Source organism: Coregonus lavaretus (genome assembly GCF_964263955.1).
Source record: "Coregonus lavaretus genome assembly, chromosome: 22".
NCBI classification, from domain to species: domain Eukaryota; kingdom Metazoa; phylum Chordata; class Actinopteri; order Salmoniformes; family Salmonidae; genus Coregonus; species Coregonus lavaretus.
In genome coordinates, this window is record NC_140009.1 from 27184082 (window position 1) to 27206587 (window position 22506).

Sequence of the window (22506 nt, forward strand, 5' to 3'; positions counted from 1 at the left end):
GTGTGTGTGTGTGTGTGTGTGTGTGTGTGTGTGTGTGTGTGTGTGTGTGTGTGTGTGTGTGTGTGCATGTGCATGCGGTAGATGGGATGGTGGGTTGACAAACACAGGCAGACATTGCTATTCCTCTCCATAACCTACAGAAAGAGAGAGAGAGAGCTAGAGAGAGAAAATAAAGAGAGATCAAGAGCGAGATAGTTGAGGGATATTGTCCTAAGCCTCCCCCAGTACAGCCTGTGAGGGTATAGTGTAGTGAGTGTGGTCTGTTTGAGGTCTTGCCCCCTGCTAATGCATGTGAGTGTACCAGAGTTGTCTCTCTGACAGAGCAGCCCAGTACCACCCAGGGGCCAGGGTTAGAGGTAACCATACATAAACACTGCCAGGGAAATAGACTAACTGGCCTCTCATCTCATCTGATCCTCTGGACTGGACACTGGACTGGACTGGCTGGAGCCACTGGAATTAACACTACTAACTCTTCTAACAGTCACCCACTCTGGCTCTGTCTCATATCCCCTCATACTCCCTCCTAGCTCCTACCACTCTTTTAACTTACTGTCAGCAGCAATGTGACAAGATTACTTAACTGTGTCATATAGACAGACTGCCCCCTACCCTCGATTTGTGTATTGAATGTCTCACTGTGATCCGCTTCCATAGTTATAGGATATTCTACAGCTTGTGTCACAGTTTGTGTTCATGTTAGGTAGAACCATACTGATCCCATAGAGATAGAAAGCATCTGCCTTCGTTGAATGGATTCAGTCCAGGCATTTCTTGTGTAGTCGGTGTGCAATATGTTTAGGGTCGTTTTGGCTAGATAGAGCATTATGTATTTGGCACCGGAATGGAAGCATGTTGTGAAATTCGATTTGATCCATCCAAAATTGCTATATGGCGATTGACGGTTGACCATGACTAATGTGATGTCCGCTCCTCTTTCTTTCTCTCTCTCGCTCCCTCTCCCTCTGCCTCTATGCTTGCATCCCAAATTGCACCCTGTTCCCTATGTACTGCACTACTTCTGACCAGGGCCCATAGGGGACGCAGCCTATATCTTTGCCTGAGCCTCCGCTGAGCCCTGGGCTCCAATTAATCCCATGGTGCCTCAGGGTGGTTGGTATGGTGACCGGGTGTAGCAGACAGGGTTGGTATAGTGACCAGCGAGCAGACAGGGTCTAGCTCCAGAGAGAGCTGTGAATCCCAGGTGAAAGGTGGGATAGACTTTCTGATTCGCTCCAGCACACAGAATTACAGCCCTCCTCACCACCACACCGCCCCGCCACCACCCTGCATCCACTCTCTTTTCTATGTTTCTCTCTCTCTCATTCTCCCCCTCCCTCCCTCCCTCCCTCCCTCCCTCCCTCCCTCCCTCCCTCCCTCCCTCCCTCCCTCTCTCTCTCTTCCCTAGGTTTGTGTGACAGAGGGGATTATGTGATAAGCTTGTAAGGCCCCAGCTTTCACTCTGTTGTTCTCTTTCACTTTAAACTATAGTTTTCTGATGACCTGCTCCTCCTCCTCACTTTTTTATAGTCTACACTTTCTTTCTTTCTTTCTTTTTTGACTATTTTTGCAAGACGGTCTGGAGGGCAGTGTAAAGGAATCATAAGAGGCTCGATAGCTGGCCTCAGGTGCGCCAGGCTCAGTCATAGGGAATCGATGGGTATGGTCAGTTTTGTAGGACTGAGGTAGCACTGAGATGACAGGGCTGGATGAGGGAGAGAGAGGCATACCCAGGTGATCTACAGTATAGGCCAGTCTGGCATGAGGTGTGACGGGCAGGGCAGCCTGTCCTTAGCTCCCAGAGTCCCAGACCAGCCGGACTCCAGAGTCCCAGACCAGTCAGAGTCACCCCATACACCGGCACACAGAGGACCTGTTCTGCTTTTAGATTTCATCTCCACCTATATTCTTCATACAGGGAGAGAGGATTTCACAAAGAGTAACTTTTAGCACGCCATGGCTGTTGATTGCTTAAGGAGCTAGTCCTATGGAACAAAGTTCTAGTTTCACTGAAGACAGTATGAAACTGTTGAATCTGAACAGAAGGACCGATCTAGTCTGTCTAAGCCAGTGGATTATGTAGTGGAATGATGTGATCTTGTCAGCCAGGCAGTGAGCAGCTATCCTATCTGTTGAGCTGGGCTGGGATGATGATTGTCAGTGAAATGGAAGTTAACTGCTCTGTTTCCTCACATTCCTTCCTTCATCAATCTGCCCTGTTTCCTGCTACAGTTATTGCCTTAACCATGAGAGGAGAGTGGTTTGATCCGCAGGTTGATAGGCTGCTTGCCTTTTCCTTTTCCCTTTTCCCTATCCCTCATTTCTCGTTCTTTCTCTCAGTCTCTCATCATTCTTTAAGCATGATTATGCAAAGATGGAAAGATGGGCAGAAAGATGAAACATGCTAGATAATAGACTCTGATTTGGCCCTGATACTCAGGTGAGAGTATCATTAACTTAGAAGTGACTTCTAAGTTAAGATGACATAAGATGGCGCCGACGGAAGGCACCTCGCCTCGAGCCGGGTCGTACACGTGTCGTATGTGGCAGGGGCACCTAACGATCACGGATTACAAAAAGAAAGCCAGCCACGTCGCGAACACCTTTTTCTCACGCTTCGAGCACGACGACGACACTGAGCTGCCGAGGAGAGCCCCTGAGGACAACGAGGTCTATGTACTTACGGTCTCCATGGAGGACGTATGGAAGTCATTCAAACGTGTTAAGCCTCGCAAGGCGCCGGCCCAGACGGCATCCCTAGCCGCGCCCTCAGAGCATGTGCAGACCAGCTGGCTGTTGTGTTTTCAGACATTTTTAATCTCTCTCCAGGCCACTATCCCCAACTGCTTCAAGATGTTCACTATCATCCCCGTGCCCAGGAAAGGGAAAGTAACTGGACTGAATGACTACTGACCCGTAGCACTCACTTCAGTCATCATGAAGTGCTTCGAGAGGCTAGTCAAAGACTACATCACCTCCTCCCTCCCCGACACACTCGACCCTCTCCAATTCGCCTACCGCCCTGACAGATCCACTGACGACGCAATCGCCATTGCACTGCACGCTGCCCTCACCCATCTGGACAAAAGGAATGCATATGTGAGGACGCTGTTCGTCAACTGCAGCTCGGCCTTCAATACCATAGTGCCCTCTAAGCTCACCACAAAGCTCACGGCCCTGGGTCTGATCTCCTCCCTATACAACTGGGCCCTGGACCTTAGACGGGCCGCCCCCAGGTGGTGAAGGTAGGCAACATTACCTCACTTGACACTGATTCTCAACACGGGGGCCCCACAAGGGTGCGTCCTCAGTCCCCTCCTGTACTCCCTGTATACCCACGACTGCGTGACCTCACACAGTTCCAACTCCATCATCAAGCTCGCTGACGACACGCCAGTAGTAGGCCTGAATACCAACAACAACGAGACGGCCTACAGGGAGGAGGTAGGCACTCTGATGGCGTGGTGCTAGGTAAACAACCTCTCCGTCAACGTCAGCAAAACAAAGGAGCTGATTGTGGACTTTGGGAGGAACTAGACTGGGCACGCCCGCATCCTCATCAACGGGGCTGCCGTGGAGACGGTAAAAAATGTCAAGTTCCTCGGCGTGTACATCAACGAGAAGCTGAAATGGTTAAACCACACGGACACTGTGGTGAAGAAGGCACGACAGCGACTCTTCAACCTCAGGATGCTGAAGAAATTTGGCCTGTCCCAGAGGGCCCTCACAGTGTTCTACAGAGGCACCATTGAGAGCATACTGTCGGGCTGCATCACAGCTTGGTACGGCAACTCCACCGCCATGGACCGCAAGGCGTTACAGAGGGTGGTACGCTCAGCTGAACGCACCATTGGGTGCTCACTGCCTGCCCTCCAGGACAACTACAACACCAGGTGTCGCAGGCAAACCAAGAAGATAATCAAGGACCCCAGCCACTCGAGCCATGGCCTGTTCTCCCCGCTTCGATTTTGGAATGAGATGTTCGACGAGCAGGTGTCCACATACTTTTGGTCATGTAGTGTATCTCTACTATATAAAATGACATTATGATATTCTCTGCAGCCCATGCCTTATTGAAGGGGACAAACGCATCCTCTCTACACCATGCATAATAAGGCTGTGCTGTGTTTCTGCGGGACTTAAGTCTACAGAAGAACTCTCACACAGTGTGAGTTGAGCCAGTCAGTTGGCGTCACACTGACCTCGTTCTCCTTCTCACTCACTCAGTTCCACTGGATCCATGTACCACTGTTAGAGAAGAGTAGCAGCTGGATATAGGAAAGTATAAATCAGAAACATAATGCTGTGCATATGCCCATGCACACATGTACAGAAGAGGGAAACGTGAGAAGACTACATGAATAGACGTTGAAAGCGTAAGGCGAAATGTATAAGTAATGCATGCGAACACAACACACACATGCTGCACACACATTGCCAGAAACATGAACTGACATATTGTACTGCCATAAGCTTGACAACTCATCCATTCATATATTCATACTGCATATTAGCCTCTGCACATTGTGCAGGCCAATCTATATGCTGTATGTAAACAATGCACAGCTCATGGTACTCCAGTCCAGAAATAATTCCTGTTGGACATGGATGTTTGTAAATGATGTGGGAACCCTGTCCTCTAGTGTAGGGACTGGAGGCTCAGAGAGAGCTCTTAGTTTGGCCAGTGTGCCATACGTACGTACGTACGCTAGCAGCCTGCCTTCCTGAATGGGCTGAAACGTGCATGAAACGAGCTTAGCCACTATCAGCCCTGCATCACCCCCAGTCATCAGCCCTCTCTCTCACTCTGCAGGGCTGCTGGGAGGGAGATAAGGGAATGGACACCCTGCTCCATCCACCCCCCCCCCCCCCCCTCTTCTTATCCACTCTTGTAGGCCTTATAGGGACAGAGGCACAGACGTGTAGCTACACAGAGCGTCATTTATATTATTTTTAAATTGTCTGTGATTTTCCCATTGAGATAAGTGTTCTGGGACCATCTGTTTTGTGGCTGGAAGGCAGAGGCCTGAGTTGTGTGGCAGTTCACTGGCAGGCAGCAGAGATAGAAGGAGAAAGAGAGAGTGGAGGAGACAGAGAGAGAGAGAGAGAGAGAGAGAGAGAGAGAGAGAGAGAGAGAGAGAGGAGAGGAGAGAGAGGGGAGAGCGAGAGAGAGGAGAGAGAGAGAGCGAGGGGGGAAGGGAGAGAGGGGGAGAGGGTAGGGAGGGAGCGAGAGAGAGAGAAAAAGCTAGAAAGGGCGAGAAAAGGGATGAGAGAGAGAGAGAGAGAGAGAGAGAGAGAGAGAGAGAGAGAGTGAGAGGGAGTAACAAACTCTTCTATACCTGGCTCCCAAATCAATACTCACGGGTCCAACAATCACCCTCTGTGATAGGCTGGTAGACCAGACTAGGTACACATTGTGTTATTATAAATGCCAACATAATCAGGACATGATACAGTGTTTGACAAACGTTCACTCATAAAACTTCTCTACCAGTTTGACCTGTACTGCTATGACCTTTCTACCTGATTCATTACCATGGGAATGTAATTACACATTCACATCATTATAATGCATAGATAGAGAACAGAATGGTAATGAAAGCTAGACTGGGAGCTCCATACGAGCGCTGCGCCAGGCGGTGTAGTGGTGTCATGTCATGCTTGTGTAGGCAATGGGATGATGACCTAACTCACTCTTCCTGGTTCCTCATTGACAGTCTGAGGGGTACGTACCCTGGGCCCGACCGGGATTCAGAGAGTCACTGCTCCGCCGTGCGTCGGCGTGGGAACGTGAGCGGGGGAGAGAGTGCTGGTGGCGGAGGGAGAGATTGGGGTGCGATGAATCTCAATCCGAATGCTGTGCGTCGCAGATTTACATTTAAAGTAGTTTTAGCGCACGCCCCACTTCCTGATGTGTGCTCCACTCTGCCAGGGGCTGAAGGGGCAGGCTTATCACAGAGTCATCAATTGCACGTGATGCACCTTGGCTACGCTACGCTACGTTACCACTGTACGAGGCAGCCTAACACCTCTCTATTTAGACAGACAGGGGAGAGATGAGGTGGCGTCTAATAGAGAACACCTCTTGAATTGTAATTATATTACATGTAGAAGTGGCTCTGTGCAGTTTTGACAGCTCCGTGTGCATCACCGGGACGCGAAATGTGTGTGTGTGGATCAAGATCCCTGCTGCCTAAATTTGTTTTGTGTTTCAAATAAAGAAATAGCGCCCCTTGTGTGCACTGCCGGTATAATAACATAAGGTATGGTACAGGAACGGTATGAAAGTATGAAAATCTGGATATCGCCCAATCATAGTGTGTGTGTGTGTGTGTGTGTGTGTGTGAACACGTGTGGTGGATGCTTGACACACGGTGTAATGAGCAGCATAGGTGTGTATTGATGTCTCGTCTCAGCAGCTATCACTACTATTATCATCCCTGGAGGGAGCAGGGTGTTACTAGGTGGTTGCTAGGTGGTTGCAGCTACAGGGTTGTGGGGGTAACACGTGTTGGCGTGTACATGTATATCCTCACTAGGTCTTAGCATGTTTTTAGATGGACTGTAAATGTGCGGGTCAGTAGTAGACCTGTGTTTCCACAGTTTGTGTGTGTGTGTGTGTGTGTGTGTGTGTGTGTGTGTGTGTGTGTGTGTGTGTGTGTGTGTGTGTGTGTGTGTACTGTATATGTCTCCAGTAGTAGGCCTGTGTGTCCACATTAGTATACTGGACGTGTGTGTTGTTTGGTGACATGGTGGTGGTGTTGTAGGACTGTGACAGCTGAGGTCTCTGATGGGTAATTAATAACAGCAGGGGTTGCCTCCCTCCTCTGCCTCCACTGTGCCTCCCTCCTCTCCCTCCTGTGCCTCCACGGCCCCAACCAGCTCACCCCCCTGATCTTCAAAGACGCCTCATCTCTACCTTTCCTCTCGAGGCCTGATGGTTTGTAGAGAGAGAAAAACCCAGAGTGTGGTATTAATCAAAGGGCTGGGTGTCCTGGGGAATAGGGCCAATGTTAGGAGGGTGTCCAGGTGAATAGGGCCAGTGTTAGGAGGGTGTCCTGGGGAATAGGGCCAGTGTTAGGAGGGTGTCCTGGGGAATAGGGCCAGTGTTAGGAGGGTGTCCTGGGGAATAGGGCCAGTGTTAGGAGGGTGTCCAGGAGAATAGGGCCAGTGTTAGGAGGGTGTCCTGGAGAATAGGGCCATTGTTAGGAGGGTGTCCTGGGGAATAGGGCCAGTGTTAGGAGGGTGTCCTGGGGAATAGGGCCAGTGTTAGGAGGGTGTCCTGGGGAATAGGGCCAGTGTTAGGAGGGTGTCCTGAGGAATAGGGCCAGTGTTAGGAGGGTGTCCTGGGGAATAGGGCCAGTGTTTGGAGGGTGTCCTGGGGAATAGGGCCAGTGTTAGGAGGGTGTCCTGGGGAATAGGGCCAGTGTTAGGAGGGTGTCCTGGGGAATAGGGCCAGTGTTAGGAGGGTGTCCTGAGGAATAGGGCCAGTGTTAGGAGGGTGTCCTGGGGAATAGGGCCAGTGTTTGGAGGGTGTCCTGGGGAATAGGGCCAGTGTTAGGAGGGTGTCCTGGGGAATAGGGCCAGTGTTAGGAGGGTGTCCTGGAGAATAGGGCCAGTGTTAAGAGGTTGTCCTGTAGAATAGGGCCAGTGTTAAGAGGGTGTCCTGGAGATTAGGGCCAGTGTTAAGAGGGTGTCCTGGAGAATAGGGCCAGTGTTAGGGGGGTGTCCTGGAGAATAGGGCCAGTGTTAGGAGGGTGTCCTGGAGAATAGGGCCAGTGTTAGGAGGGTGTCCTGGAGAATAGGGCCAGCGTTAGGAGGGTGTCCTGGAGAATAGGGCCAGTGTTAGGAGGGTGTCCTGGAGAATAGGGCCAGTGTTAGGAGGGTGTCCTGGAGAATAGGGCCAGTGTTAGGGGGGGGGGTAGCAGGAGCTCTCCTATTACAGCAAGAACACTGTTTACACCAAGACAAAATGTTTCATTCTCCACTACGCTATTGACACAAACGCATCAAGCGTGGGCGAGTTCTACCTGTAGCTTCTTCTTCTTCTGAAGCTGGTTTGTTGTGATTCTCCAGCAGTGTTGAGGAGAATTCAACAGAGTTGATCATGTGGATCAGCCCCAAACACAACTAGTTCCCTCTACTGGGCAGATAGGAGAAGTCTGAGTCTTTCTCTCTGTCTGTCTGGCGGAGGGGACTTGGTTCCTTTGGACCTATGGCTGTGGAACTGAGCTCCTGAGCCTCTCTGAGCTACTGTCAGTCAATCACTCAGGGCCAGGCTCCTCTCCTCTCCTCCAGGTTCATTGTGGATGCTCAGCAGCAGACACAGTCCCTCCCTGCCTCTCTCATATCTCTCCCTCTCCCTCGCCCACTTTTTCTTAATGAACAAACCTGATTGAGCGAATGCCATTACCTCTGTAAATGAATGATTCCTCAAGGACTGGGCAGGCTGTACGCCATCCACAGGGTAAAGCTTATTATCGGCCCATACACCTCACACCACTGAAAGGTGTGTGTGTGCATGCATGTGTGTGTCTGTGCGCGTGTGTGTCTTGGACGGTGCTGTATATCCATAATAATCAGGCACGTTTAGGCTTCTGTCACAATGCTTTGATAACAGAGCAGTTAGCATTTCCCCTCCATGTATAAATATGTGTAATTCTGATAAGATTAATTGAAATGCCTAAGTTTACAGAGAGGTAGGAGATGAGCAGAGAGAGAGGGAGAGGGAGGAAGGAAGGACGAGGGATGGAGAACCTATTTCTTTGCAAAATGTGCCTTTTCAGGACTGTGCTTCAGACATAGCTACTTCAGATAGTAGAGGAATCTAAGGCTCTGTCCAGCATGTCTATCCTCTGGGTACAGAGTACAGACCAGACTGCCTTGAATTGAAAACAGCATCTTCCTAACACTGCCTCACTAAAAAAAGCTGAGTGGATAACTTTTCACAGCGCTGATAAAAAAGGTGCGTGGCCTCTGACACAAAAGCCTCACCCCAATTTCCAATGCTCTTGAGGAGATCAGACATTTGATTGTCTACCTTATCTCTTCCCATCCCATCTTTTAGTCTAATGTGGAGGCTACATTCTAAGATGCACGGTTCCTGTATTTTTGAAGGACAAACAGAGAATGTATCTCCATAGAAACAAACAGCATGCCCATACAGAAGCCGTTTGACCAGTGTGTCTGGGCATTAATTAAAAAGAGATCATATTGTTTGATTGCCTCGACAGAGTGCTGATGTCTGCAATAGTCTTCTAGACAGCCAGGGGACCTTCAGATGACATTTGTCACAAGAGGCTTAAATCATCATATACTGTTCATTATCCTATAGTTGCACAATACTTAGCGATTCTTTGTTCAAAGAATTGTACTCCAGTCATCAACTATGCTGATGTCCATATGGACACGGGGGATAGAGAACATGCCATAAGCCAGAGAAACATCGATTTATCTTAGTTTCCTCCAGAGAGTAGTTTTATCAGAGGACTAAACCCCATCAAAATCCCACATTTGTAAATGGACGGTAGAAGACATGAAGGAATGGAGCTCCCAGTTTGCAGATAGTAATAGTGAAAGGGGGATGAACGATGGAATGACGGAATGAGAGAGGAGAGTTAGGAAGAGGGAAAGTGAGGGATCTGGAGACTGATGAAGCGAGAGAGAGAGAGAGAGAGAGAGAGAGGGAGAGGGAGGAGAGGAAGGTAATTCCCTGGCGCCCATCTCTAGCTCCAACCGACTGGTGGTGAGAGGAGGAGGAGGAGGAGAAGGAGAGAGAGAAAAATAGAAAGAAAGCGAGGGATTGAGGATGGCAGGGTTTGAGTGACGTCTCTCATTAGAAGGTGCTGTCAGGGGCCACAGAGTGGGACTAGTGGGACCCCTCCTTCATTTCCCCCCTCCCTCTCTCTCTCCCCTCCCTCCCTCTCCATTGGCCCCTGAGATACGTCCTGGGAAGGGAGATGATTGATGAGCAATAGCAAGATAAACAGGAACCAGGTCCCGGGAGCAACCATGGAAAATGATGCATGCACCGTTATAAATAAAACCATGACAAAAGTGTAACTACAAAACAACAACACCAAACCAATGCAAAACAGTAAAAAAAAAAAGAAAAAAAGTAGCATCGGAAAGTAGCAAGGTATTTTTTTTATTTGTAGAGAGTTTTGAGCGTTTGTTTGTGTTTGTTTATTTGAAAAGAGGCGAGAGAAGTGACTGTGCGATTGCACTCTTAACTGTAGCTTTTGTGCAGTGAGTATGGGGCTAACAAGCCTGAACAGCTGCTAGGATGGGGTGAGGGTGGCTAAGCACCCAACAGAGGCAGACCCAGCACTGAGACAACAACCTGCACTCATTTGGGATTGCTCCAGAACATGGCAGCTGTGTGTGTGTGTGTGTGTGTGTGTGTGTGTGTGTGTGTGTGTGTGTGTGTGTGTGTGTGTGTGAGAGAGAGAGAGAGAGAGTGTGTGCATTCTTGTGTGTGTATTCGTGTGTATGTGTGTGTGTGTGTACAGAATGTTTATGAATTCTAGATAAAGAGCCCTGACAAGTGGTTGGTCAGCCAAGCACATGATAGCCGTGTTAAACTTCTCACTAATTGTTGAGTAACTCAATAATGTTTCATGAATGATAGCCTGCTTCTTGCTGTTAATGTTTTAACACTGTACTCCAAACACCCCCTGTCTGATAAATGGAGCTGGAAAGGCATATTATCATCAAATAGTTACATGATATCATTATATTGTATCATTATGAAGGAAGAGGCTGTGGTCTGATGAAGGGAGGATGAGTTATGAATGGAATGTGAGGGAAGATCTCTTCTTCCCCCAAGGGACTTTACACACACCATCACAACTAATGTGATATAAGAAAGTTGCCTCAGCCTTTATACACACGCACGTGTACACGTACGCACACACACACACACACACACACACACAGGCATTCATGCACTCACACACACACGCATGCATGCACATATGCACACACGCACACACCGCTTCTACGTGTAATTTACTCTGTGGTAGAAGTGTCACTTTCATTGGGAGAAATGTATGCTGAAGGTTTCCTTTGTTCATTGTCAAACTGTGAATTGGAATGCAGAAAAACATCATAAAGAAGTCTTGTCATCTAAAGTCACTGGTGCATTTCTGCCTCGCAGTAGACTTGTGTCGAGACTTTGTACATCTCTAAAATGAGTCCCACAGCAGTGGCTTTGAATTAATAAATTCTCTCTCTCTCTCTCTCTCTCTCTCTCTCTCTCTCTCTCTCTCTCTCTCTCTCTCTCTCTCTCTCTCTCTCTCTCTCTCTCTCTCTCTCTCTCTCTCTCTCTCTCTCTCTCTCTCTCTCTCTCTCTCTCTCTCTCTCTCTCTCGCTCTCTCTTTCTCTCTCTGTGTGTCTGTCTGTCTGTCTGTGATCCAGGCCACAGAATGGCTCGATGATCTTGTACAACAGGAAGAAGGTGAAGTACAGAAAGGATGGCTACTGCTGGAAGAAGAGGAAAGATGGGAAGACCACGCGGGAGGATCACATGAAACTCAAAGTTCAGGGAGTGGAGGTAAGGAACAGGGATGGAGGGATGGAGTTGTCCTCCCCTGGCTGTAAGGGAGAGACAGCCAAGGTACATGCTGAAATTGGGTCCTAGCCCTGCTATCTCCCAGGAGCCACGTGGAGCAGGGAAACATGCAGCACAACAATAGCTGTTCCCTGGGAAGGCAGCAGAGTGGAACCGATTGTTTGTACCTTATTAAGGCGCAGAATGTTGCCTTTGCTCTATAGAGCCTACATTCATCTTCTCTCCTCCCTCACTAGCTAGTACACACCATGCTGATCCCAACCCCGCATCCTGCCCTTCTACTCAGTCCCCTCTATGCCCCCTTGCCCCCTAACCAGCAGGCACCACACAGGCCCAGTCCCAACCGGGTTCACCCCGGCCCAGCCTGGGTTAGTGGTGCAGTGCTGGCACCATGGTTGATTTATCAGCAGTGACACACATGAAAAGGAGCGTCTCCCAGGCCTCTAGTGCCAGACTCACTTCCTTTTTTTTTTTATAGTGCAGCATTTTTTATTTTCTGGTTTTGTTTCACTTGCAGGCTTAGTCCTAGGCATTGGTGCCAGAGGCACAGGAGTGTGGATGGGTAGGGGGTAAAGGATGGGTGTGTCCATCTACACACAAGCACACACTCACACACACACACACCTCAGGGTGTGAAGGGTGCCGTGGGTGACAGAGACAAACCCCAGACTGTCCACATAGGGTTCCTGCTCTGTGTTTGTTCTGTTCTACAAGACTGTCAATCAGGGGAAATAACTAAATGTTGTCTGTGTCTGGACGTGCCTCTCTCTGATAACTTGTTCTGGACATGCATTTGGGTCTTACATGTTTCTTCCATAATGCCTGGGATAGAGAACACATACAGTAGTTAAGACCATGGATTACAGGCAATATCCATGCTGGGCTAAAGAGCTACCGCTTACAAGAAACGGGACACGAACATGGACGCATACAAGAAAGTCTGCTACGACCTCTGTCGAGACATCAAACATGCAAAAGGACAATATAGGCGGAAGGTGGAATCCTATGACACCGGCTCTGATGTTCGTCGTAGGTAGCAGGGCTTGCAGATGATAACAAAGGGAAACCCAGCCATGAGATGCCCAGTGATACAGAACTCCCAAACAAGCTAAATGCCTTTTATGCTCGCTTCGAGGAATACAACACTGAGTCTTGCGTGAAAGCCCCTGTTGTTCCGGATGACTGTGTAATCTCGCTCTCCATGGCCAATGTAAAATTTGTAAACATGTTAACACTCGCAAAGCCGCCGGGCTAGACGGAATACCAGGGCACGTTCTCAAAGCATGAGCAGACCAGCTGGCAAGTGTCGTCATGGACATTTTCAATCTCTCCTTGTCCCAGTCTGTAATCTCAAAATGTTTCAAGCTGACCACAGTTGTCCCTGTTCCCAAGAACACCCAGGTAACCTGTCTAAATGTAGCATCTGTAATTATGAAGTGTCCTTCCAGCCACCCTGGACCCACTCCAATTCGCATACCGCCCCAACAGATCCACAGATGACGCAACCTCAATTGCACTTCACACTGCCTTCTCCCACCTGGACAAGAGGGGGAATTACTATGTGAGAATGCTGTTCATAAACTACAGCTCAGCGTTCAACACCGTAGTCCTCTCCAAGCTGGGGATTCTAGGACTGAACCAATGTCATATATAAACCCTGGATAGGTGATGCTATGTCTTGACCAATAAGAACCTTTGAAGCCACCAGGCTGCCATTATCATACTGCTCCTTTCGGGGCTTTGAGTAATGGAAATGAATCAGGGGAAAACGAATGGCACACATACATTGTGTATGTGTGATATTCACCCTCTGAATGGCACACATACACAATCCATGTTTCAATTGTCTCAAGGCTTAAATCTCCTTCTTTAACATGTCTCCTCCCCTTCATCTACACTGATTGAAGTGGATGTAATAGGTGACATCAATAAGGGATCATAGCTTTCACCTGGATTCACCTGGTGTGTGTCATGAAACAGTGTGTGTATACACACACTATATACACACTGACACACACACACTAGACACTCTCACACAAAACCCACACACATTCACATAAACTACATACGCACACACACATAACACACCCATGTATACCGACGACAACACAAACACACACACACTCGCATACCGACAACACAAACACTCTGTTCTTTATTTTACTCTTATTATTATTTATCCTGATGCCACTTTACCCTGCCTTCTTGTACATATCTACCTCAAATACCTCGTACCTCTGCACATTTATCTGGTACTGGTACTCCCTGTATATACCTCCATTCTTGTGTATTTTATTTTATTCCTCTTGTGTTACAATTTTTTAAAATATATATTTTTTACTCTGCATCATTGGGAAGGGCTCATAAGCAAGCCTTTCACGGTTAAGTATACAACCGTTGTATTCGGCGCATGTGACAAATATTTAAACTCCAGATGGAGGTCGCATTATGCAGATAAAGCAGCTGTGATTCCCAAACACACTTCTCTTTCTGGAGTCCCACTGTTCACACTGCTGCCATGTGACTGTTCACACTGCTGCCATGTGACTGTTCACACTGCTGCCATGTGTCTGTTCACACTGCTGCCATGTGACTGTTCACACTGCTGCCATGTGACTGTTCACACTGCTGCCATGTGACTGTTCACACTGCTGCCATGTGTCTGTTCACACTGCTGCCATGTGTCTGTTCACACTGCTGCCATGTGTCTGTTCACACTGCTGCCATGTGACTGTTCACACTGCTGCCATGTGACTGTTCACACTGCTGCCATGTGACTGTTCACACTGCTGCCATGTGTCTGTTCACACTGCTGCCATGTGACTGTTCACACTGCTGCCATGTGCCTGTTCACACTGCTGCCATGTGACTGTTCACACTGCTGCCATGTGACTGTTCACACTGCTGCCATGTGACTGTTCACACTACTGCCATGTGACTGTTCACACTGCTGCCATGTGACTGCTCACACTGCTGCCATGTGTCTGTTCACACTGCTGCCATGTGTCTGTTCACACTGCTGCCATGTGACTGTTCACACTGCTGCCATGTGACTGTTCACACTGCTGCCATGTGACTGTTCACACTGCTGCCATGTGACTGTTCACACTGCTGCCATGTGACTGTTCACACTGCTGCCATGTGACTGTTCACACTGCTGCTATGTGACTGTTCACACTGCTGCCATGTGACTGTTCACACTGCTGCCATGTGACTGTTCACACTGCTGCCATGTGACTGTTCACACTGCTGCCATGTGACTGTTCACACTGCTGCCATGTGACTGTTCACACTGCTGCCATGTGACTGTTCACACTACTGCTATGTGTGAGAGATGGTAGAGAAGATACAGCAGAGGACACTACTCCTCTGACACCTCTCCCTGGGATTTCCTATGGAAAACTGCTTCAGGCTAAATGCTATGGGCATAGGAGGTATCTCCAGGAGTGAAGGTGGATTCAGGGCCTGTAGAACCACAGGGAACACTGCTGTCACACCATTTCAACATGTACAGAGTACACCATGTGTATCTCCCAGGCATATTTAACCTGAGTCATGGTGTGTGTGTGTGTGTCAGTGTGTGTGTGTGTGTGTGTGTGTGTGTGTGTCAGTGTGTGTGTGTGTGTGTCTGTGTGTCTGTGTGTCTGTGTGTCAGTGTGTGTGTGTGTGTGTGTGTGTGTGTTAGAGCTGGGTGATATGGACAAACATCCATATCGCGATAAATTGCCTGAATTGATGCGATAAGGATAAATAGAACCATATGTTTATAACGTTTATGTGTACCTGTCACGTTGTATAAGGATTTGAAGACAGGCGCAGGAATATGTAATAGGGGTTTTATTTTCTCCACCCAACACAAGGTACGTCATGAACAACGACTGGGACGAAGCCCAAAACAAACACGTATATATATATATATATACACTGCTCAAAAAAATAAAGGGAACACTAAAATAACACATCCTAGATCTGAATGAATGAAATAATCTTATTAAATACTTTTTTATTTACATAGCTGAATGTGCTGACAACAAAATCACACAAAAATTATCAATGGAAATCAAATGTATCAACCCATGGAGGTCTGGATTTGGAGTCACCCTCAAAATTAAAGTGGAAAACCACACTACAGGCTGATCCAACTTTGATGTAATGTCCTTAAAACAAGTCAAAATGAGGCTCAGTAGTGTGTGTGGCCTCCACGTGCCTGTATGACCTCCCTACAACGCCTGGGCATGCTCCTGATGAGGTGGCGGATAGTCTCCTGAGGGATCTCCTCCCAGACCTGGACTAAAGCATCCGCCAACTGCTGGACAGTCTGTGGTGTAACGTGGCATTGGTGGATGGAGCGAGACATGATGTCCCAGATGTGCTCAATTGGATTCAGGTCTGGGGAACGGGCGGGCCAGTCCATAGCATCAATGCCTTCCTCTTGCAGGAACTGCTGACACACTCCAGCCACATGAGGTCTAGCATTGTCTTGCATTAGGAGGAACCCAGGGCCAACCGCACCAGCATATGGTCTCACAAGGGGTCTGAGGATCTCATCTCGGTACCTAATGGCAGTCAGGCTACCTCTGGCGAGCACATGGAGGGCTGTGTGGCCCCCCAAAGAAATGCCACCCCACACCATGACTGACCCACCGCCAAACCGGTCATGCTGGAGGATGTTGCAGGCAGCAGAACGTTCTCCATGGCGTCTCCAGACTCTGTCACATCTGTCACATGTGCTCAGTGTAGAGCACAGGGCGCCAGTGGCGAATTTGCCAATCTTGGTGTTCTCTGGCAAATGCCAAACGTCCTGCACGGTGTTGAGCTGTAAGCACAACCCCCACCTGTGGACGTCGGGCCCTCATACCACCCTCATGGAGTCTATTTCTGACCGTTTGAGCAGACACATGCACATTTGTGGCCTGCTGGAGGTCATTTTGCAGGGCTCTGGCAGTGCTCCTCCTGCTCCTCCTTGCACAAAGGCGGAGGTAGCAGTCCTGCTGCTGGGTTGTTGCCCTCCTACGGCCTCCTCCACGTCTCCTGATGTACTAGCCTGTCTCCTGGTAGCGCCTCCATGCTCTGGACACTACGCTGACAGACACAGCAAACCTTCTTGCCACAGCTCGCATTGATGTGCCATCCTGGATGAGCTGCACTACCTGAGCCACTTGTGTGGGTTGTAGACTCCGTCTCATGCTACCACTAGAGTGAAAGCACCGCCAGCATTTAAAAGTGACCAAAACATCAGCCAGGAAGCATAGGAATTGAGAAGTGGTCTGTGGTCACCACCTGCAAAACCAGTCCTTTATTGGGGGTGTCTTGCTAATTGCCTATAATTTCCACCTGTTGTCTATTCCATTTGCACAACAGCATGTGAAATTTATTGTCAATCAGTGTTGCTTCCTAAGTGGACAGTTTGATTTCACAGAAGTGTGATTGACTTGGAGTTACATTATGTTGTTTAAGTGTTCCCTTTATTTTTTTGAGCAGTGTATTACACAGGGATGTAACCCAAAGCGAGGCGTAAACCTCTAAACAATACACGGGACGAGACCCGTAATACCAAGAGCACAATACACAGTACTCACGAGACCAACGGACATGGGACAATAATCGACAAGGACAATGGGGAACAGAGGGCACATATATACACAGCCTAATCAGGGGGAATGGGAACCAGGTGTGCGTAATGAGACAAGACAGTCCGGGGTTGGTGCTAATGATCCAGGTCAGTGACGCCTAGAAAGCCGGTGAACGTAGTCACATGGCAGCAGTGTGAACTGGTGAACGGAATGAGCAGCAGTACCGGGGGGATCCGTGACAGTACCACGTTTTTGTTTATTTATTGTCCTTTAAACTACTACTACTAGTTTGATGGCTGTAGCCATCAATTGTCCCATTAACAATCACCCATATTAGCAAACTGTGTGTGTGTTTGGGTGCGTGCGTGCTTTTGGCGTGCGTGTGTTTTAGTGCGGCCGCCCCCACAGGTGTGATCCCGTGCAGCCCCCTAACAGACATAGAGGATGTGTGATCCATCAGTTGCTCTACAGCCCAGCCCAGGACAGGATCTGTGACCCATCAGTCATCTTCAGCTCTGTTTACTGTAAACACAAATAAATGGCTTGACCTTAGCCTTCAGCACTGGGACACCACAGTACAGTATAGTATAGTATGGTACAGTACAGTCAGGGCAGGGGGACTCTCTCCAGGAGAGCCTGCCATGTAGGGATTGGCTGGTTAGATTAGTTATCACACACACTGAATATATTTTTCCTGTAGTTCTCCAAAGATTAACTCCAATAAAATGAATTATATATAGTAAGGCACAAATAACAGCTACCATTTAACCTTATTGGGATAACAGTAGTGTTCAGAGCGGCAGAGCCGAAGGACAGGGTAAAACCAGCCTAGACGAACACACACACACACACACATACACACACACATACACACACACACACACACACACACACACACACACACACACACACACACACACACACACACACACACACACACACACACACACACACACACACACACACACCACCCACACACACACACACACACATACATACACACACACACACACACACACACACACACACACACACACACACACACACACACACACACACACACACACACACAATGTCCTCCAGAGTCTTCAGCCTCTACATAAGCAGCCTCCTCACACTGCTCTGTTAAATCTAAATGCTCTCCTCTCTCCAGGACCTATTAGAAGCTGTGTGGTTGAGTTAGCGAACATAGTACACAAGTGTTGTGGGTGGTTCAGGCTAGTGGTGCTCAGTGGCTCCAGTGAGGAGAGGAGAAGGGAGTCAAGGAGGCAGTGGGGCTGGGAGTGAGGGGCCTTCAGGAGCCTGTAAGAGGCAGCGGTGCGTGGTGGGAGTGGATGTCTGGTCTGCTCTAGACCACTGGCTCAGCAGGCCGGCTCCCCTCTCTTCTTCCCTCTCTTTCCACCTCTCTCTCTCTCCCTCTCTTTCTCCCTCTCTCTCTCTCTTCCTTCCTCTCTCTTTCTCTGGGCTGTCCCACTCTCTCTACCACTCTCTCCCGATTAATCTCTCTCTCGATCCCTCCCTCACAATTTCTTCCTATCTCCTCTCCTCCCCTCTCCCCCTCCAAGCTCACAGTCCAGACGGACAGAACCTTGAGAACTGGACGGTAATGCTCCCTGTTCCCTAGAATTGGAGCACAGGGCATGTTGCGGCATTAGCGCTTAACAGGCCGTGAAATAGCAGCCTGCCTCTCTGACGTCTCCCCCATCACTCCAGGTGAGCTGGCCAGACGGCTAGATAAATGAGCAACCACCCTAGAATGCATCTGGCTTGGGGACCTGAGGAGAGGAGAGATGTCTGTCTGTGATTAGCTCACCACTGCTTCTCTCACCTCACCTCTGTCAAGTTCTACTTGTTCTACTGCTCAGCTCAACTCCCCTATGCTTCCCCCAAAAACGTCTTGGTATGTCCCAAGACTGTTTTGGGCTTCAGACTCTTAAGGCCAAGCACTGGTGTAAAACTCTGCTGTGGAAAAGTGATCCAAGTGCCATTTCCCATGACTGTTGGCCAGACATCCACCTGAGGTATAGATCATTTTTATAGATCATCAAGTATGATGTCATTGAGCGTTATACACACAGGTTAAGCATAGACTATGTAGCACTAGCATCCCCTGGCTTCTCCTTGTGTAAAAGCAGAGACCCTCTGGTCTGGTCCAGCTAGCCATGGACAGATCAACACTGACACACTCCAATTGATCTGGTCAGACTCAAACCATCACCCACCCACCTCCTTTCATGATTAGCTTCTAATGTGGACTCCGCCCATACCCTCTTCCCATTATTCCTGAGCTTTAATAAACTCCCCCAAACACAGATCAATTTCTATTAAGTGAAGGTGGCAGTGCCTCTGACTAATTTCATTACCACAGGCTAATTAACCCGAATGGAATACGCTCTCTTGTTTAGGTGCATGGAAGGAAAATGCCACAACCCTCTTGGAACTCAATGCCAATATCCTTCCATTCCCCCCTCCTACCCCCTAAATAATCACAGTGGCCTGCTCCTCGCTCCTCCTAACATGTCAGTCCATGTTGGATATGTCTTAATGCGTGATTTCAGCCATGCAACTGTGAAATGAAGGAAGCTAATGCAGCATGTCGGTGGCTCAATCCCCTCTGCTCATTGATAATAATGAAGCCAAATGTCAAAACGTTAGCTGCTAATGCTGTAATGGAGTGGACGCTGGGCTGGATGCAGGGAGCGCTGCATGACGCTAGGCTACACATCGCACCACACCACATTGTCTGCACTGTCTCCCATATCACATGACCTTGAGGGTCTAGAGTAGACTTAATGCTTTGGGCTTTGTGTTGTTTTTTTGTTGTTGATAGAAATTGAAATCACTTAGGTGAGATGATTCCAATGTTTATTTGATATTCTACCAACACAAAGAAGAGTTATGTTGTCCAGAGACGATGCTATGGCTTTGTCCTTTATGTTCGTTAGCAATTTAGTCACTGAGGGGCTTCTTCATTTCTATCAAGGTGAGAAGAATCCAATGTTTGCTTGGTATTCTACCAACACAAAGGAGACTTGTATTTTCAAGAGAATAGAGAGTGTTGTTGATTTTAGATCTCTGTATGTATGTTAAGGAGAAGATAGTTGAGGTCGAGGAGACGGCGACTGGGTTGCAGACACAGTGTGTGTGTGTTGCGTAGCAGTCAGATAGCAACACAGCAGCTAATATCACCAGATTGCAGGGCCAGATGTGGAGAGAGGACAAAACAAACTGGTCTCTCTTTCTGTGAAGGAAGTGACATCACGCATGATATCACTCTCCCCCTGCTCCAACTCAAGTGTAAAATTATGACCAGACAACTGATACCGTATAGGCCCCAACACCACCAGAGGCAAAAACGTTTCCTCCCTATATTTATATTTTTTATTTAAACTTATAGACAAGACAGGCCTTTTAAACTACTGTGGGTTTTGTAAAGACAGTAAATCGATTAACTCCCCCCATTGTCTCCTCTCTTCTTCCCTTGGTGCGTCTGCTTTGTGATTCATATATTTTTTATTTGACTCGGGGCTCTGCTCACGCAGCAGCCTGCCTACGTTTCCCTTTTGAATTACCTGCATGTGTTGGAGATAAAAACAATCTGTTTGTGATCTTTTTTAAAGCCCTGTTACCATGGCTATAACTCCTAACCTCCAGCTAGGGTAAAGGAGGGTAGTCGTTGAAGCTGTTCTGTCACTGAAGGCCGTTGTCCTATTTCATTCTGTTTCTTATTCCTTTATTCACCTATGCAGAAACTGAGGAATAGAGTCAAAATCTAGAACTTTCTGGTTACAAGTTCACAGCCAGTGATGTATGGTTGTCAAGACAACAGCATTCAATTGTACTATATGGTACAACACTATATGTATTTAATTTGAATATTAACACACTGATAAGGTAATACATATATATCTAGCCTTAGTACTACACTCATCTGATGGACATAGTCCCTCGAGCTAGTCATATTGAATGATACTGTTCTATCGTGTACTATAGAACAAAGCATCATGTGTAATGGCTGTGCTACTATAGACGGAATCATAATGTGTTTGTGTTTACTATAGGCTGAACCAGCGGGTTCCCACGTTAGTGTTTTCTCCCAGAATTCACAGTGTATTCACGTGAGCAGCTCACCCATGGTTTTCTCTTTAAGCTGAGTGTAATTAGTTTTCTGCTCTTACTTCGCCATGATCGCTGAAATACTCAGTAGCATGTAAGCCTTTCATGCCGACCCTGCTATCACCACTTAAATCCCACAGCAGGATTTGGGGCTAATTTTAGGAGGAGGGTGTAGAGGAAGTGGATGTTGAATGTGTAAGAGCCTGTCAAAAGCTGTGCATTATCGGCACTTTCCCCCTGATTTAATTTGCCACTTGTTGCCCTCCCCCATCACCATGTTGTCATGCTGAGGAGCTCCACGGGGATCCCTCTTTATTGTGATGGGAGGGAGGGAGGGAGGGAGGGAGGGAGGGAGGGAGGGAGGGAGGGAGGGAGGGAGGGAGGGAGGGAGAAACATCCGACGACTGGAGAAATCCTTAATGTGTCGATCAAGCTGAGGACTTTGACTTGATTTTGCATTTTTGTATTGGCTTGATTACACACGCACGCACACACAAACACACGCACACACACACAAACACACACACATGCGCGCACACACACAAACACACACCTCTACATCACTCTCCTCTCCTGGGTCTGTGTGATGAGGCACATAAACATGGCTGTGATTCATGGAGCATGGAGATGAAGGGTGGACATAATATGATGGACAGAAATACCCTGCGGTGATGCAGTAAGGTCTCTGAGCTCACTGTGTTACAACCAATACAAATGAATCAATGAGCGGGAGCGAGAGCAGAGCGTAAAGCATTGATGTGGGGGAGGGGGAGATGGCTTGTAACATTGGGTGGCCACATGAGCACCATGTGATGAAGAGAGAGACTGGCGGGCGAGGGAGGGAGGTGGCAGGGCTTTTTGAAATGTAAGCGGGACTGTGCGTGAGCCCCCACTGCCTCGCTCCGTTTGTCATTCATTATCTCTGTGACCTCTGGAGCTGCACTAAAGCAACTGAACTCATCCTGCGTTTGATACAGCACCCCTGGGACACACACACACCCACTGAGAGAAGCATCACCTCAAAATATGCAAAGATGATGGAGGGGTGCAGTGAGGAGCGGAGCATAGGGGAAAACAGAGGCTGTTGGGGGGGTGGGGGTTATGCTAGTCTACAGTAGGCTAGGCTTTGCATGACACAGTCAGTGGCTGCTTAGCGTGTGATCTCTCCTCTGCTCTGCTACAGTACACTCCAGTGAGCCAGAGAGAGACAGAGGCCGGAGCAGCACGAGACTTGGGCCTAATGTT

The 22506-nt window shown here is 48.3% G+C and overlaps 1 protein-coding gene across 1 annotated transcript in view; it reads left to right on the forward strand.

The window, feature by feature from the left end:
• The window catches only part of camta1a (calmodulin binding transcription activator 1a), a gene marked incomplete at its 3' end in the record, with an annotated part of 435119 nt that overhangs the window by 227710 nt on the left and 184903 nt on the right, over nucleotides 1-22506 (forward strand). The window contains exon 5 of the mRNA XM_084187479.1: nucleotides 11419-11554. Coding sequence (XP_084043605.1) covers nucleotides 11419-11554 — 136 coding nt within the window. The remainder of the gene's footprint in view (nucleotides 1-11418; nucleotides 11555-22506) is intronic.